The sequence below is a fragment of the Epinephelus moara genome, chromosome 7 (assembly GCF_006386435.1).
Source record: "Epinephelus moara isolate mb chromosome 7, YSFRI_EMoa_1.0, whole genome shotgun sequence".
NCBI classification, from domain to species: domain Eukaryota; kingdom Metazoa; phylum Chordata; class Actinopteri; order Perciformes; family Serranidae; genus Epinephelus; species Epinephelus moara.
Genome location: NC_065512.1, coordinates 11,982,250 through 12,001,734, shown reverse-complemented (window position 1 = coordinate 12,001,734; position 19,485 = coordinate 11,982,250). Strand labels below are relative to the sequence as shown.

At 40.2% G+C, this 19,485-nt stretch overlaps 1 protein-coding gene across 2 annotated transcripts in view; it reads right to left on the bottom strand.

The window, feature by feature from the left end:
- Window positions 1-7: 7 nt before the first annotated feature.
- ola1 (Obg-like ATPase 1) overlaps window positions 8-19,485 on the bottom strand; it is a 58,503-nt gene continuing 39,025 nt past the window's right edge. For both annotated transcript variants that reach the window (XM_050049131.1, XM_050049133.1), the window contains 4 exons: window positions 11,781-11,921; window positions 11,132-11,228; window positions 3,753-3,875; window positions 8-165 (listed from right to left, as the gene is read on the bottom strand). In XM_050049131.1, the coding sequence (XP_049905088.1) occupies window positions 64-165; window positions 3,753-3,875; window positions 11,132-11,228; window positions 11,781-11,921 (463 nt within the window). In that variant the 3' untranslated portion in view covers window positions 8-63. The remainder of the gene's footprint in view (window positions 166-3,752; window positions 3,876-11,131; window positions 11,229-11,780; window positions 11,922-19,485) is intronic.

The following is a 19,485-nucleotide window of genomic DNA, read 5'->3' as shown; positions in this document are numbered from 1 at the left end:
TGGGGGGGGGGGGGGGCACTAACAAGCACAGTCAGTTATGTAAACAAACAGATTGTTCTTGTGTCACTTTTTCTTTGGTGCGTTTGGTGCATTAAACTTGAAAAAGATGATGTCTCCATCTTCAACGACATAGTTTCTTCCTTGCTGTCTGTATTTTCCTGCAGCCTGTAGGATGATGGAGAAAATATGAATTAACATTTAAAAGTAAATTGTATGATACTTAGTCAAATGGCCTATATAGAGCACATATTAATGCTTTACTTTGCAAGGGCGTAGGTTTCGTTTCAACATTGGGGTGGACACATTTGAAACAAGAGGGTTGGGCCGTCCTTCACCAGAAAATTTTGAGCATCAAACACTTAAATTCCTGCATTCTCCTTAATTTCATGCATCAATTTGTGCCTTTATGAATCAATTTATGGTGTGAATGTCTTTAATTTTGTCAAAATAAAAGTCTGCTGCTACTTTCATGTTTTAATTGGGGGGTGGGGGGTGCACATGTTCTAAATATTGAGAGCGAAATCTACAGCTATGGTACACTGTTAATAATAATAGAAAATAATACTTCGGGATTAGTATCCAATCTATTTTATCGCCTACAATAACTTAACTCCAATTGCAACTGTCATGTTCTCTCTCTTTCCCTCTCTTGCTCACACACACACACACACACACACACACACACACACACACACACACACACACACACACACACACACACACAAGCTCACACACAAGCTCACACACAAGCTCACACACACATGCACACACTTGCATCCATGTTTTGTTCAAGGGGTGCCTGAATTCCCACTGAGTGAATAATCCTCTCTTCTGCCCATTTCAGTTTCATGTGCACAAGCACAAAATGTTAATAAGTCTTTGATTACAGCCCTATCAAACTTCTCAAGGAAACAAAATAAGTTCTAACATTTCTTTTGTATACAGTAAGTGTTTGTTCTCCTTCCCGGCAAACTCAAAAATAATTGACTTGAAGTGCTAATACGGACAGGTTTATGCATTCTGGTTCTGCACAGCGAACAATTAATTAGAAGAATCAATGTCCCTTTAAAGGCTCAGGAGACCATTTAATCCAAGCTCAATACCACCAGAAACACTGGATGGAGAGGGAGACAGGAAAAAAAAAAATCAATGGCTATTTGTGATTCCTGAGTATGTATTAAACCAGACACGTCTAACTGGTTCATTTGCACTTGAAAGCAGCCATCTGGAGCAGCAAGCTTGGCTTAAGCAGATATGATTACTAATAATGTGATATCCCCGTACACTGGCCCTATTCAGACAGCCTATTCCCACAACTGGCATTAAATAGTGCAGACTTTAATGCCACAGTCAGAAACGCTCCATGTTCTTATGAGGCCCAAAAAGGGATTAGTAAGAGAGCATGCAGTAAGGACCTGACACTCAGATCTCAACCCCGGATAACAATGGCGGGGCTCCCCAGAGACCCACGCGTTTCACCCTCTGTTTGCAGCTTATGATGGGTGTGGACAATACACTGCCGCTGCATTAAATTCTAAATACTTATTAAAAAAAGGGGGCTTGAATAGTAAAGAGATTTAAATGTTTTCATAGTGCTTCATTTCCACACTGGTCCCCGCAGGTCCCTGTGTGTCACCATAATTACATTAGTTGAGTGTGTAAGTGGGCACATGGAGTTGATGGTGGTGATAGTGAGATTGTAACAGCATGGCTTACAGCTGCTGCTCACAAATGTCACACATAGCAAGGTTTAAGTCACTTCTGATTTAATTAACTTGGAATTCAATTTTTTTTTTTAAATGTGCAGAAATTAAACGATAAAAAAGAGCATCTTTGATATGAAAGGCATCCTACAGCGTTGATTAACGGATTATTAACTCTGTACCTTCAATTACTAAATTACAGTTTGCCAATATGAAACTAAATTAATGCCAAACTTAAAAAAAACATTTGCAGTAGGCAGTGTTTGGGAGGAGTGAACTACATGTAATTAAACTTGTAATTTAACTACATTTTGTGGTAGTTTCCTGGTAGTTCAACTAAATTCATTTGCACAGTAATTCAAGTACTTACATTACTTTTTCCTCATTTTTTTTGTACAGATAACCTCTGAAACCACAAACAATTTTAGGCCATAAAAAGGGACGATTTTTTTTTTTTTTTTGCTGCTTCTCTACTATAATCGAAGCCCTTTGACCACAATCTGTGGTATTAATTATTGCTATTTATTAACAAATATCAGAGAGGTTTTTCCATGCTGTTTTAGAAGTTACCCGGCTGACTGAGTAATCCTGCATGGCGCAACACCCTCACCTGGACTATCGTGTCTGAATGCAGGAGTCTGACTGATGGACGTTGCATACAAATAAATAAATAAAGAATAAAATAAATAAGTAAATAAATATTTAATTATTTATTTATTTTGATGATTTATATATAACTTGTGAACAAGTGGGTACTTTTTTGCAATAAATTAATTTAAGTGGCATTTTTTCGTATTATATTTTTATATTTATTATAATTTCATATCACATATTATGGAAGTGTATTGCTGCCATACCAAAAAATAAAATAAAATAAAATTCTTATGTTATAACAAGAACTTTTATTGTAATAACAATATACTGTTTATCTTGTTGTAAGGTGAAATAATTTCTTATTACAATATTGTTAATAAGAAATGTTTCACATTATTATGTGAAATAATTTATTGTTATAATAATTGTAAACTGTCATAACAACAAATTATTTAATGTTAAATATGAAATGTATGACAAAATATAATACAAAAAAGTCACATGCCAGCAAAAAAATGCCACTTAATTGAGTTAATTGCAAAAAGTACCCACTTGTCCCCAAGTCATACATAGATTATTTCACTTTATAACAAGATAAATAGCATATTGTTATAACAATAAAAGTTTCTTATTATAAAATGAAAGTATCCGGTTAAAACATGAAAAACATCTTGTTATAACAAGAACCTCCTCACGTTATTACCTGACACTAATTTGTTTTTTCTAAGCAGCTTTAGTTAACCAATCTCCCACACCTAACCCCGGGGTAGCTTTGCTGTCTTCCACCTATGCTTTCAAAATAGCTTCCCATACACTGGCAACAGGGAACAAAAGCATTTTACAACATTTTGTAAGTACCTGCTGTAGTTGGTGCCTGCTTATTGTCTTCACAAATTCACCATGAAATCAGTTATTACATCCGACACACACACGAACAACCCCCACCCCAGTTAAAAGGTCAAAAACAAACACTGGCCATCATAAAAATAAGACATGCAAGTCACATTTCTGCACTACCCAGCCATGAAACAGTCCTTATTTGAGGAATTTCACACTTTATTTAACTTGCCGCTTTATATCACTGTCACATGCCTACAGTGGCTTGGGGATTTGGCAACAGAGAGCTCTAAGCTAACAGCGCACTCTATAGATCTGATAAATGCCTGGTGGGGTGACGGAGTGCTACCTCCGAGCGACTGTGCTGAGCCGCGAGCGAGAGCTGCCATCAGCCAGTTAAGACACATTGTGATAAAGATATGCACAGCTGGAGCAGAATGGCAGTGTTTAGAGCCAGAATCAGTTGGCTTGTCAGGAGTGGTGCTGGAGTGTGTGCAGTAATTTCTTCCCCTGAGTAAAGGTGAAGAGCAGTTTGCAGTAGGTAGCTGTGTGGTGACTGTCAGCTCCACTGATCACAGGAGACTTCCCCTCATCTCCTCTGGCACCCTGACTGCTCACCTTGACAGCGCTCTCACTGCCTTCCTCTTTAAAATCCTGGAATTTCATTACTTCCGCCATAATGAAGCCCTTCTCAAAGTCTGTGTGGATCTTCCCCGCAGCCTGTGGAGCCTTAGTTCCTTTCTGTCACGAGGAAGGAAAAGAGAGGACAAATGAATTGTTTTGGAGAAGATGGATTACAGCATGCGAGCGACATGGTGTTTGATAGGGTGATAGCGTTGTGAGCATCACTCGGGGGTGTTTTCAGTCGGGGGTATTCTTGCCTCAGTCCTGATTTCTGGATAGCTTTCCACTCGGCTGTGCCCTGCTAGGGCAGCCTGGACACCGATAAGGACCCGGCACTGCTATCAATGCCTTCTGATTCCCATTCCGTGGTGGTATTGATTTCTGTCCAAGCAATCTCGCCTCATTGTGGGTCGCTGCTCAGCTCTCTGGTCATGACAGCAAGAAGACCCAGTGTTGCAGTGAGAGGCCAGGGTGGTATAGGCCTCACTGCATTGGCCCTTACTATTCTGACACACCAGAGTTTATAATTCATTTCAAACCTTCAGTTATATCATACCGTGGTGGATGCAGGGCTGCTGGAGTATGTGAGGCTGTTTTAATGTATGTAACTCAGCCCTGTCTCATAGAAATTATGTTTAAAGACAACTAATCTGAAACAGAAAATACATTTTTAAAAAACACATGGGTGGATTGTGAAAAAAGGGGCCCTTGGGCACAATATGCAAAGGGCCCCACCACCTCTACAACACAGGAGCAAGACACGAAGACGTTGTGCTGGTTTTGCATCTAATTGTAGTCGTTATGCATTTTTTTGTGGTTTTGTGTGTCTTTGTAGTTGTTTGGTGTCTTATTGAGGTAGTTTTGTGTCTCTTTGAGGTAGCTTGGTGTCTTTCTGGGGTATTTTTTGTAGGTTTTTGTTAGGTCTGTGGCTTTTTGTAGTAATTTTGTGTCTTATTGAGGTAGTTTTGTGTCTCTTTGAGGTAGTTTTGTGTCTCTTTGACGTGTGTTTGTATCTTATTGAGGATATTTTGTCTTTTTTGGTAATTTTGTGTCTGTCTATGGTCATTTTTTGTAATTCTTTTTTAGTTTTGTGTCTTTTCATAGTAATTTTGTGTCTTATTGAGGTAATTTTGTGTCTCTCTAAGGTAATTTTCGTACTTTTTTGTTAGTTTTGTGTCTTTTGGTTGTAATTCTGTGTCTTTTTGAGATAATTTTGTGTCTCTTTGAGGTAGTTTTTTGTCTCCTTGAGGGAGTTTTGTGTCTCTTTGAGGTGTGTTTTTATCTTATTGAGGGTATTTTGTCTTTTTTGGTAATTTTCTGTCTCCTCGTGGTTATTTCACATCTCTTAGATGTTGTTTCGTGTCTTTTTGAAGTTATTTATGTCTCTTTGAGGTAATTTTGCATCTTACTGAGGTAATTTTTTCTCTTTGAGATAATTTTGTGTCTTATTGAGGTAATTTTGGGTATCTTTGAGGTAGTTCTTGTGTCTCATTGAGGTAGGTTTGTATCTTATTGAGGTTATTTTGTCTTTTTTGGTCATTTATTGTCTCCTTGTGTTTATTTTGTGACTCTGTGGTTGTTTTATGTCTTTTTGTAGTTTTTGTTCTCTAAGATAACTTTGCATCACCCTGGGGTAATTCTGTCTTTTTGAGGTATTTTTGCATCTTATTGCTATAGTTTTGCATCCTCCTAAGGTATATTTTTTACTTATATAGTCGTTTTGTGTCTCTTTGTGTCTCTTCGTTTTGCCCGTTTTTGTAGTTATGTTGTGTCTTTTTGCAGTTTCTTTGCAACTCTTTGTGTTTTTTTCATGCCTCTTTATAGGAATTTTGAGTCTCACCCTGGTCAGCATTTGTTAATTTGAGTGACATTTTGCTCCGGGCCTACCGGGCACAGGCCTCTTCAATAATCCATCCATGGGTGAAATGTAATGCCAAGCAATTTAAGTTTTGTATAACATAATAAGAATATGCTGCAAATTCATGTATCTCAAAAGTCTCAAAAATGTTGATACTGAACATATGAGCAAAATGTTAGCTAACAACACGTGTCCGTTATCAGCAAATGTGCAGGGACAACATATTTCAGCTGTTTCCCTCCAAACAGCATTCATTTTTATATTACACATTAACATTTAACAACTAAGACAAGAGTCTTTGTTATTACATTTTTTAAAATGATATATTAACTGACATCACACTTCTTACCTTACTTAAACTAAAGTGCTTTTGTTGCCTAAAGTTGTGGTGTCAAGGTCCTGTATTTTCTATGTCCGCCATCCTCTCCAAGGGCCTCCTTCCGAAGCCTTTGTGGTACATGAATGTGGTATTTTGTTACCTGATAAACATGTTGTCTGTGAACATAATCCAGGCAGTGATTTCGTTGTCACAACAATGTAATTAAAAAAGCAGTTTAGTAACATACAATGCTAATCTCTAGGAACGGGGTTACTTTAAATTGACTTTGAATATTTTACCTTCAGAACAATGCCACATTTAAAATGTCCCCTAATGTTATTCCAGATAGCAATTTACAAAACACAAAATAACAATTTAATAGCTTTCTAAATTCGTTGTACTTTGAATCCTCTTTAAAACTCCAAGACACAACTGGTGACTGATAAAATGTGCAATTTATATGCGCTGAAATAATGCAGGGCGTAAATGACAAATGACCCAAATAAGTGACGTGGCTGCTGTGTATCATTATGACTCCTGCCTGTCGACCTGCTCGCTCTCTCTCTGCTCTGCAGCTCTGTGTTCAGGAACTGTTGAGCAGTTTTAATTATGTATATAATCAGGTTGGGGTCAACATATTTCATGCCAAAAGAATGATGCGTATTTAATGACTCTAATACATTACCATCTCTTTGCAATCTCATTGACGGAGTGCTTGTGAGTTTAACTACCATTAATCAGCATCAAGGTTTGTCTATCTGGAGAAAAATAGATTAAGGGAGGGATTTTTTTCATACGGAGCATTACAAGAGATCCACATTGTCCTAGTTAAGAGCTATGCAGAGCAGGCTGATAGATAATGGTCACCTCGAGGCTGCCTAATAAAGCATGTTAAAGGACTTAGGAACACGACATTACTGAGTGTAGTTTTTACAATGCAAGATGTATTGGCTTAATATAGTTACTCACTGATGCTTACCTGACTAAATGCCCCTCACACACAATCAAGGCTGGCTGTAATCAGTTATGTCGACGAGGACAAGCGTGTTTTCGAGGATGCCTTTGAAGTGTTTCAGGACTTTTTTTGTAAATAGCGAGGACATCAGTCATGCTGAGACGAGTATGCGCCTGAACCTGGTGATGTCATCTGACTAAAATGTAATGTGTCCTGTCTAAAAAAACAAAACAAAATGGAAGTGAGCTCACCTCTCCCTCTGGCCTGCACACAGCCTGAGAGGCCATCATGAAAATATTTACTCACAGTTCCTGTTTACAGACTTGTGCGGACCAGTGGCAGAATGTTTTCATAAGTATGGCCAGATGGGCTGCTGAAAATCTTGGGGTGGCACATCAAAACCAAAAACTGTGAATGAATTTCAGGAATTCTATTATGCTGTTGAGGTTTATAGGCTAGTTTAGGGGTGTCAGAATACACCAGTATTGACAATAACTATGGTATTTAAAAATGAAATATTGATTTTATGTTAATAATACACATAATGATGACACTATCATGTAAATAATCCAGCATCTCTTAAATCATTTGCGTTTCTTTAAGTTCTTGTTTTGTCTCCCTCCCCCAACACCATCTGGCTCCCCATAAACATCCATGAAGTGTAACTGACCCTTCACTAAGTCCCTCCCCTCAAACGCAGACTGGCCAATCATAGCGTGAGTCGGCCAGCTCCGACAAGGGTTTGTACAATAATGATTACAGACATTGTCTCCACCTCTCTACACTTGTATGATATGTGTAATTCATTTGCCCAAAAGGAGATAAACACCAAAGAATTTAAAGACAAATTTGACTGATAGCATTTCTAAAATTCTTTAAAGATATGGTGATAATACCATTATTGTCAACTCTTTTGGCCACGATATTCTGACCCGTTCTCACTCCGAAGTCGTTGAAATCCAGTGCTTGGACATTGACTTGTGGCGTCAGACTTTGACGGAAAAAGCCGTCCTTTAATGTCGGCATGATACGCGGCCGGGTGCCATTATAGTCTAACAGAGACTAGAAGAAAGGTAAGGCAGCGAAAGTCTGAGTAGGGGGGTTGGGAAGGGTGGTGGAGCGAGAGCTAAACCCTGTTCTTTTTACCTAAACCTAATCATGTGCTTTTGTTGCCTAAACCCAACCACGTGCGTTAGTTGTTGGAGGAAAAGTTGTTGCATTTATTTTGAAAGAGACTCTATGAAAATGTTACATTTCCTGTAAAAAATGAAGCGTAACGAGAACGAAGACAATGCATGTAACAGGTAGAACTTGACTCCGCATCCCAGAACGCCAACAACCAACGCACCCAGGGTACCTTTCACGTTGTATCCGTTGATATTCGACGAGGTTGGAGTGAGAATGTGTTGGATAATCTTACAGCAAAAACACCGTGCCAGCACTAGGCTAGTTAAAAACGTTACGGAATCGCATACTGATATACTTCGGTGTCTTATTTCTTATTTTACAGTTAATGTTACTAATATGATGTGCATAGACTAATACCAGTACAGTTAACGTTATGAGTTCCACAACAATCCTGTTTTAATGTGTTATATGTCTGTACATGTGAAACGCTTTATTGTTTATCCAATAAGCTCACTGTCCTTTTCCTGAAAAGATAAAGATACAGCTTTAATTTGAAGGAGTGAATTGATTGTTAGGGACAAAACATTCACTGAGAACAAGCCTTAAGTTTAAAAACACCACACATAGGCCTCCAATGATTTTTCATTATTTTTGCAGGAGGTAGAGGAGCAGCGATTGTGTCAGTATGGCTGTGGCCCCCCCTGACCACCCCTTGTGGCGCCACTGGTGTACAAATGAGCCTATTTGAAGGTGGCTGTTCCTTACATACAGGTTTTATATTCATGTGAAGTCCAGCACTAAAATAATCGTCTGATCCAGTCGGTGGCAAAAGAATACTAACAATTATTGTAGTTGTTCATTTGCTGCATTGAAATAAAATCTGCATTTCTGATCAAAATGTGAATATTTGTCTAAAGTAGCAGCATGGGGCGTCCTGTTGGCAGGCGATCTGAGGCTCATACTGTATAACAGCGATGTCCTGTGTTCATATCTGACCAGGGGGGTTTGTTGCATGTATCCCCCGCCTCTCTGTCGCTTTCTAAACTTCCTGTTTCTCTTCTTGTGAACAAAGTAATAAAAGCAACACCCTGAAATAATCCTTAAAAAAAGAAAACACAGTATGGGTTACTGGGTTTGTATTTTCTTACATTTTGCAACATAAAACCAAAACACCAAATGCTGTGATGAGTTCTTGTATCATCAGAGCATATTGTGACCCTAAACTTGAAACAGTTAGGGATCATTTAAGGGCACATCTGGCGACATAGAGAATCTGTAATTCACATCTTCACCTTCTAACAAAACAAGACTGGATGCTGGTTAAGCCGTCTTTGTAGTTTACAACATGTCAATGGGATTTATGGGAAAAACATTTTGACTTGTGCTTCTTTTTTTGTGGTAAATCAATGAAACTATAGATGGTGTTCAGACTCAAGGTTCTGCAGCTCGTGTCGACCTGCTGCGTTCACCTCAGAGGCGGAGCTCCTTTATCCATCAATATATATTGGGCTTCAGGAAAATGAAATGAAATTATCTGGCATGTTTGTTTTAGAGGTGAATTGTTAACAGTTTTTGGCTGCGGACAAGATCAGTTCCTGGACACACTGTCACTCCTAATGCCATTTATCATAGTGAATAATCACAAGCTAAACTAGAGTAGAGAAAGGCCATGAAAAGAACATCATGTTTGTAGATGTGCTTAACATTTTTAGATAATTATAGGTGTATCTTTTACCTATTTTGTAAGTTTAAAATTTGTTTAGTGGATATTTATTATTGAGTGTTAATTATTTGGTATTAAATGTAAATCATATGCACATTCTCATTTTGTCACATGGACTATTCATACACCTGTAGATATTTCACACCTGGATGCTTCTTCTAAAACGTTCTTACCTTTTGAAGAGAACAACATGAAAACAGAATGAGACCTTAAAAAGATCTATATGCTGTTTTTAAACATCTCAAAAAAATACTGTGTCCTGTTAAAGATCTGTGATACCACAACTCATGTATGTGCTGTGAGTGCTGTTAATAAGTAATGTCAATTTAAGAGCATTTTAAACTCTGCAATAATCAAATTTTTCTGTCATTATTCGCAGCAGCCTGTTCAACAAAGATAGTGGACAGACACAACCTGGGGATTTTATTTGCCATTAGAATGTGAAAACTGGAGTAGCTCACACTGAGGGAACAAAGCCTTAATGATCTGCTTGGCGACAGGTTCTTTGAATAGATGTCATTGTATAAAATTGAAATGCTTTTTTGAAAGTGGTTGTCCAAGTTATGTTTATGGGACTGAAAGCATTCTGTATTGTAAAAGGTTTGATTTAAAATTGCAATCCCTTGAAATATCTGATGGGATGGAAGAATGGATATGATTAAGTTTGACAGGATACAACCCAAATCTTTAGTCTTCAGAAAGTTTTCTCAGAAGTTACTTTGCTGTGTTTTTAAAACCACCTACATGAATTTATAATACGTAGCTCCCGACCAGTCAAATGGCTTGTTATATCCGCACTCAATTCTTCTATTTGCTCAGGAAAAAAAAAAAGATTTTTCTACACAATACCAGCACGCAAAGCCAACATCTGTATTGATGTAAATCCTGCGATCCCGGTGCACAAAGCTCTTGGCGGGCCAGGCTCAGTAAACTGAGACACACAGGGAGGAGGAGCCCCCTGCAAGGCCCACAAACAGTCGAATGAAAAGCGACATCAATTTTGGCACAGACAACCTCCGTCACACAGATTAGGCAGGCACAATGCACAGGCTCCTTATCTCCAGCGGCAGGAGGAGGGCAGGCAGATCTGCACAGGATGGAAACATTCTCATGGACGTAATGGGCAAAATCAATTGTTGCCCTCCTCAATCAATGTAGCCCCCACTTTCACTGTTCAGCAGCTCACCAGTAATTGAAGTTATCCTTGGCCTGTAATGACTAGCTAAAGCACAACCATGACAAAGTTGAAAGTGTGTGATATCAGTGAGGGTGCCAGCAGGGTGGAACGTGGGACACTGTGTGAATTCGTTTGTGTGTATGTGTGTGTGTGTGCGTCTGGTACACACCCTCACACTCATATGTCTGTGCACAGCAGGCAGCTGGCTCTTACCCGAATGGTCCATGCACGGACCTCGTCTGGTCCAGCAGTGAAGAAGTACTCCAGTTGCAGGGCTGCGTAGCCTGCCTTGATGATCTTGCTCAGGGCACTGGTGGAGAGAAATTTCAGTTTAAATCGAGGGGTCTGAACTGTTTAAGTATTATTTATTGCCACTGATGCCAAGACAAAGTTCACTTCGGTGGCAAGGCCCCATTCATTCCAATATAAACTCATTAAGTGAATAAGATGGGTCACTTCGTTTCACACAAGACATTCAACTCTCCAATGGTTTCTTTGATTAATTAGAAAGCTCGTAGACTCATTTAGCATTTTTAAGAATTCAACCCGATGCCTCGTTCTGCACCGAGAGGGAAAAAAAAAAACATCTGCTGTCACAATTTTTCTCTCCATAGAGGTTTTCACACGAGAACAATAAACCCAAAATGCCCAAGTTATAATTATACCTACAGATGACAGATGACAGTTAAAAACTTAATTTAGAGGAAAACCCTTTGACTGAGTTGTTCAGTAAGAAGAGGGATCCTTTGCTTTATAATGGTAATTACTCTGCCATTTATTATTCTATCAGCACATGCAATTAAAGGAGTGCATGGAGGACACAGCTGATAATAAAGTGTGGGGAGACTGAATGCTAATTAACCTCTGCGTCTTGTGCTCTGTGCAGTGCTGCTGCCTCTCCTCTTCGCTCTTGTCCTGTAGCAGGCTCTCCAGGCCGCCGCTGAAGGGGATGACCAAGGCTCCAGGGTCATGACTGTCCACCCACTCCTTGATTTTCACCAACCTGGTAAAAATCAGCAGCCACAAAAGCCAGGCGGAGGACTTGATTAACATGGAAGTATTTGTTATCCACTGGTGTATGCATATTCATGAGAGCAGCTGAACATACGAGTGTTTGCAGGAGACTGCACTCCAAAGGTGGCATTTCTTTCAGGGAGTTTGACTCTCTTTCAGTAAAAGTTTTTCACTTGACAAGTGCTCATATGAAAGAGCACAGATTAACAAAGATTTAAAAAGTAACTGTAGCAATTTCACACAGTAAAAACAAAACTTTACATGTAAAAGTCCTGCATTCAAAATTCAACTGTATTTTAAGTACTGAAGTATCATCAGCAAATTATGCCAAATATATTACAATATGTACTACTGTAATACTTAAGTGAAAGTACTCATGCTTGTTTTTTTTTTTTTTATATTGGCCCTAACACACCCAGCCGACCTTTAATTACCTTGTCACCTTTGTTTTTACCGTGTGCCCCACACTGGTGGCACTAGTCGGCCCATGTTCCCTATTTATCAGCCGAACCAGCATGTTAAATTGGCGTTGGAAACGATGGGGCCCATCAATGAATTAAATTCCTCTGATTGGCCGTTCAGCGCAATGTACAAGAAGAGACATGCAAGTGAGGAAGGTAAACAAAGAAAAAAAATCAGGAGGGCATGAGATTAAAACAAACTTGTGATATGAGGCACGATTTTTTTATTTGCCATTGATCTATCTCGCAGGAAAGGTTCATAATCATTTGTGTTATAGTTTGCTAGCGCACGGTAAATATCCTTTGTTCTTTCAACAACAGGTTGTGTTGTTAACGTGCTAAATGGCTAATTAGCCTCTTGAATCTGTCCTGTCGGTTCTCCTGCTTCCCTTTTTTTAAATGACGAGAACAGACTACGGCCGCCTGCTGGTGTGGAGTATTTTTCCCTCTCACGCAGGCACAAAATGTACATGCTAGTTGGCTTGTGGCTGTAATCTTTGCAGTGTGTTCAAGTGCAACTTTCTGACCGAAACACAGACAATGTGAGGCGACACAACAGTTGGCCCTCATCGCTGCTAGGTCTTTGATGTCATTTTGGTGTGTGTGGGCCTTAAAGGTCTAATCTGTAGGATTTAGTGGCATCTAGTGGTAAAGTTGCAGACTGCAACCAACTGAAACTTGTGTGCCAACCGTGTACGACAACTACGCAAATGGCCCTATCTAGAGCCAGTGTTTGGTTTGTTTCTGCTGGGCTGCTGTAGAAACAACATGGCGGACTCCATGGAACAGGACCACTCTGTATGTAGATTTAAATGGTCCATTCTAAAATACAACAATTCTTATTTTTTGGTTATTATAAATGATTGAAAACATATATATGAATATTATCTACTATTTCTGCCCATATATCCCGTTAAATCTTTCACATTAGACCTTTGATAACAGACAAATAGATTTAATTCATCTCAACTAAACACGGACCAAAAAAGCCAGGAAGAAATAGAACAACTAAGTGTCTCCTTACTCATAAATGTCTCTGTCATTCTCTTTACCACCTAAGTTTTTTCTCTTTTTGTCTTCCAGTCCAGCAGGACACCTGACATTGCAGGACAAAGATATCCTCGCACTTAATGGTAACTCTCAGTCAGAACAATACAAGGGGGTTAGGGCAATTATGAGATTAGCCCCACAAGCTCTCAGGCTGGGATTGGACAGGTCTCAAAGAACAGCATCACACAAATCCATTTTCACACGCAGCCCTGACAGAGCTCCTAGACTGGATTGATTCTAAGGGGTCCCTGTCATTATCTGTAATCCTAGTTTCCTGTTTAAAGCCCATAAGAATCAAAGACTGGGAGGGACCCGGCCACCTCAATACCACATCTATTCCAATAACAATGTCACCGCTTTATCACCTACAGCACCATATCACTGCTCCTACCTAATGATTATCAATATACAATATATGACAGGGGAATGGGCGCAGGGAGAGCACAGTTTTGCTTTGATTGGATGTTTTTCCCAACAAGCCAGAATAACACTACAGGGTAAATTTGAAATGCCTCATATGCTACTTTGTCTGTCTGTTCGGATGCACATCTATTAGGAGCCGTAACCTAATATTTCCCTTTTCTGTTCGATGTGGAGCTGACGTTTGACTGCCACCGCAATAAGGTAGTTGCCAATGTCTCACCAATAAAGGACAGAAAAATAAAACACATTTAGTCAAAGCCCCAAAAAAAGAAGCTGAAAACAGAGGAGATGGCGGGCGCTCCAAGAGGGGAAAAAATCCAATCTGAGATAATAACAGCTGTAGTTTGTCACTTTTAGCAGCACAGCTGTCTATTTGGTGGCACGTTATTTGCATTCCTCAGGTATTGCGTACTCTACAGGCGGCTGAATAATGATTCACAAATCACTCTCTCCACACCAGTCAAGGGCTGTGATCCTTTGAATAGACCATTGTACCTGAGACTGTAATTGGTGAAGACTTGACAGAGCTGAGCCAAGCCAGCCAAGTAACAAAGAGGCTCTTGGTAGAAGGCTGAGGGATGATTTTAATAATGTGAAGCCGAGACGGAGAACGTGAGCTGCAAATGAGCACGGGGGTCTCTGGGTCCTTGCACTGAGTGACACGGGACCAGACAAACACCTTGCCACAGGAACACGGAAACACCCCCTTCCCTCAACTCCAGAAACAAAGCACTGTCAATTAAGAGCTTTGATGCTCCGTCAGCATGGCTCCCAAAACCGATTCTGTCAACTTCACCGCTGTCCACCCATGCCACTTTGCAATTTGTATTTATGTCCTTTCCAATTATTTATGTGAAATTTTATGTGGATGTGTAAATTGGGGAAATGTTTATGCAGAACATGCTGCGGTTTCCTTTTATCTTTCAGTCATTCATGAAATCGTAAAGGTCTTCATGTAAATCTGTATTTCAGAGAAAATCAAGGTGTTGACAAGAATCATGTTTTCTATACATCAGGGACTGTTTACGATAAAGTCTGCTCAGTGGCGTAGCATCAGTACCTTCTTCCCTCCTTATTTTGTTTTGTTTAAATGCAGGGTTTATTTCTTTTCTACATCCACATCTTCGAGGAGAAAACTGGAAATGTGGATATGTGAACCTCCATAACAGAAATAATAGATAAAATATTTGTTCATGTAAAACATTTAAAAGGGTTTAACAAGTCTAAGCGCCACAAAAAAAGGAAAAAATATCCAGTGAGTGAGACTGCGTATGTGTGTGTGTGTCTTGTCAGTCTCCCATTATGTCCCAGCACTGAGTGCCATCTCTCACTGCTCGGCTAATAGAAAGATTCAGCACTTTCTGGTCTCGATATCCCTCTCTGAACAAATGATGCCTGAAATTTTTATTCTTTTTATAATGGAATTCCAATGGCCTTTGCTGCAAATCAAGTGGAAATTTTTGCATATCAAGTGGGAAAAATTAAATGTTAACCACGTTTTAATGTGATTAAGGGTGACAGGGACATTATTTCTGCTAATCATTCACCAGCTTGAAGGCTCAAACAAAGCTAAGGAACAAGCCATGTTTGTGCTTTTCTCCACTGCTCTCGATTCGAGGGGGAAAATAGTTCTCTAATGAAACTTTTACAAATATAAAACATGATATGCATGTATCTATGTTAGCTGATAAAAACAAGGCAGTGTGAATCAACATCTGTTTGTCTTACAGCTAGAAAAATATGTTATTTGTTCTAAGCTTTAAATTTGACGTCTGTTGTATTTACAATACATCCAATTTAAAACACAATATATTGTGAAATGAGGAAAAACAACAATTGGAGCTTCCACAACAGGCTGGCTCTGAATGGAGATGTCCCACAGGGGGCCACCCTCTGGGGCCAGTCTATTTGTCTTTTTGTGTGGGAATCCTGAGGGGGGGATAATTCCTGTGTTTCCGCATGCCTGGGGCTTCCCTGGGCTTTGTCAGGGCTTTGATCTGCTTAAATGGCTCAGGAGGGGAAAACAATGGGAATTTCTAAAGTACAGGGGCAGCTACCTGAGACAATGACCTGGGCCTGCGTCTGACACACATTCATACAGGTTGGCCTTATTAGGAGTGCTTAGCCAGTTAAGCCTGTAAAAGGTGGGCCATCACCTCCAGTTTGAGTGCTCCTTTCAGATGCAATTGAATGCTGTCAGACCCGAAGAGTAATCCACTACCTGCATCCACCACAGCTTCATCACTGACACACCCAAACTGGTGAGTGGTGGAGGGGAGTGACAACAGGCGTCTGGGCAGGTGCGCTTAAATAATTTAGGAACACTGGCCAGGTGTTCCCAGTTACAGCAATGGCACCTCAGCTCCACAGAGGCAAAGGGCGCTGGGGCCGCCCCAACCAGCCGTATGTGTTACTGAGCGGTTTCACAAATCTTGGCAGCTGCTGGCTTGCATGCCAGGCACAGACTCATCAAGTAATAAACCCGGGGTCCCCTCTGTTTTGTCGGTCCCCGGTTGCAGGGACGAGAATCCTAGAGGGTTGGGATGCTGCGGCACACAGCGCACTCTAACCCCCTCCTCTTTGCTTCCTCTGTGAAGGGAGACAGATATGAGAGGTATGAGCTCATGGTGGCTTTTGAGGCTGGGAAGTCGGGGGCTCTGTGGGAAGCTTTTCATCCTCCCAGTGGTGAGCTCCTGAGCGACAAGAGTGCAGACGCTCTCTGCTCCCTGTGGCCATGGCCGGATGGAAAGGCATTACACATCAGTCTCGGAGAAGGAAGGAGATCTGACACATACACACACACGCACGCACCCACTATCTCCAATATTGTGAACTTCTTTCAGCCTTCAAAGCAATCACAGGCTGGAGGAAACAGAACCCAGCGCAGGCACAATGGGAGCAGCTTTAATTAAGAGCATCATCTCACATCATATCTCAAACAAACCTCGAGGGTGTGCTGGTAACAAGCTTTTTTTTGAACAACTTTTTCTTTGATAACTACACCCATTAAATTTTTTAAAGACAAATCTCGTGACTTTAAATGTTTGCACATGATAGATGAAACCCTAAAAAAACATCTCCCCCCAGTTTCGTCATTACGATGGTTGTCGAGAGCACATTATCAAAGCTGCGGCCTTGTTTAAGGGTATTTGTGAAAGGGGGGAGGGGGGCGGCAAAAAGGCAAACATCTGAAATTCAAACAGTAACCCAGAGGAGTACATTCTACATCACCCAAAATAATTCTCTATATGGGGTATCCATGCTGTCATTCATAGCAGCTGACTGGGCGAGAGAAAATAAGGGGGCTGGGGTAGAGTGGGGGGAGTCATCAAGATGTGACAATTGTGACAAGAGCAGGCAAAGTGTAGCGCCGAAGAACACCACACGGATTTCTCCATCTCTTCTTTTTTTCCAGGATGACAGCTTAATGTCTACCACATGCAATATTTATTCTCATCGTGTGTCAGACTGTCTAGCTGTCCTAGGGAGTACAAAGAATGCCACTTATTAGAATAAAAGCAGAAGGAAGGTAATCAAGGACATATGTAACATCAGCCAATCATGCCCCCTTCCAATCCCGCATCTTTTTTTTTTTTTCTTTTACCCCCCATTCATAACAGTTCAACAATAATCCTGATAATAAGCGTTGAGGAGCTGTATGTGGCTACACTAAATTCATTTGTCTCATTAGAGCTGCCGGGGCCGCGGGCAACTCACTGTGGCATGTGTGCTCGGGCTTAACCTTATCGCAAAGATAATAAAAAGCACAGCTCAACAAAGCCAAAGCTATCAAAATGTATCATTAGACAAACTTGAAACTCGCACACATTTCTTTTTATGTCTGCAATGCCAAACTACAGGCTTTGCAGGGGAACAATTCTCAGGGCGCCTTAAGAAGGAAGCGAGCATGTTGTGTGCTGCTAGAGGTGTCTACATACATTATGGACTGCAGGAAACTCACCCAGCATTAACGTTCTTAAGCTTGGGCCAAAAATGAGGGAGAAGTGATAATCTGTATAGGAATATGGAGATATTTCCTGCGGGGTCATTAAAGAACAAACAAGAACAGACAATGTCTCTTTTAGTCTCAAGTTTAGGGTCTGTCTCATTAGTTACAGCAACAGCAGCGCTGTGTCTTCACCACCAGGACACAACAAAGAAAACGGGGTGACATGTGACATGTCAACACTGTCCTTTCATTACCTGGACTGGGGACAGTCAATAACCACTCTAACTGGACCAAGAGGACTTTATTAGCACCATCTGTTTCGGTTTTACTATACAGCCTCTCCTGTTGTTTTCTCTCATTGAAAGCTAGCTAAAGGCATCCATTAGGACCGACTGTGGGCAGTAGGGTACACATGTTACCATGGGAAAGTGTTTCTCAGGATTCCACAGTGCACGAGGAGAGAGTGGACGACTGTGCACAAAATAAAAAAGGAGCAAGCGATCGTATATCTCCCTCAAGGCTTTGAAAAGGGAACTCTAACTCCCCAGATAGTAGTTCCTAAAAACTTGGATGGAGCCAGTGGTTTTGCACTCAATAAAGTTTCAGTTGTGTTTATGGGAATTATGGTTTGGAGTAGCTGAAGTGGGCTGCAGTGACTGCTTTCATGGAGTGGCTTTCAGTGAATCATAATAGTCCCCCCCCCCCATCTCAGTTTTTCTTCTGTCTCTGAATCTTGACGGGTACTCAGAAACGGCTGGCTGTTTGTCAAAATCTTCACACACACACAAATGCATGTTTAACTTATTACTGGGCTTTTTCAAAAAACAAAAAATGCATATAACAGAACACAAGTCAATATTAAAGCTGAGCAGACGAAGGATCTGTTTACCATATGATCTGTTCGGAGAGGGCTCGGGGGAGATAGGTGTGAGCTCTCGAGACAACTGACATGCTGCAACTCCTGTCAGGGCTTCCTTTACTTTAATTGTCAAAGCTCCTCCTGCAGGCCAACTAGAGTATCAGACTCGGCAAAGACATTTTCTCCTCCCTCTTCAAGGTGTCCACAGGTAGCAGACACTTAAATTTAAGGCTTTTTAAGAACTTTTCGAGATATTTTTTTAATCAAATATTAAACTGATTTTGGACAAATATTTTTTTTCTCATTCAAGCATTGCAGGTAAGTACAGAGGTTAGTAGTATATATGTGGCAGAGGTAGGTTTTATGTAGGAATATGGTTATTAGAGAGAGTTAGGTTAATTTACATTTTGTCAGCAGGTAAGTGCAAATATAAAGAAAAATACATTATAAGGTTCAGTGGTAGATTTAAAGATTTGTGACATCAGAAATGTGGATTTTCACCCAGAAGAGCTTGACTCATTCTGACTAAATTTTGAATTTAGATAATATGTTTGTTTTAATTTAAGACTATTTAATGCCCTTTAAGGCTTTATATCTATAAGACTGAATTTAAGGCATTTAAGACTTTTTAAGGACCTGCAGACACCCTGTTTTTTAACCATAGTGGATTTCTTTTAACGTAGCACCGATCTTTGGTGCTACGTTTGCTTCCAACAGTGAGACAGAGGTTTAGGATTAGGCTGTTTTATTATTGTCAGAAAATCCCTATGAAAACAGGACAAAACATAGAGTTTAAGAGGGTAAGTGATTT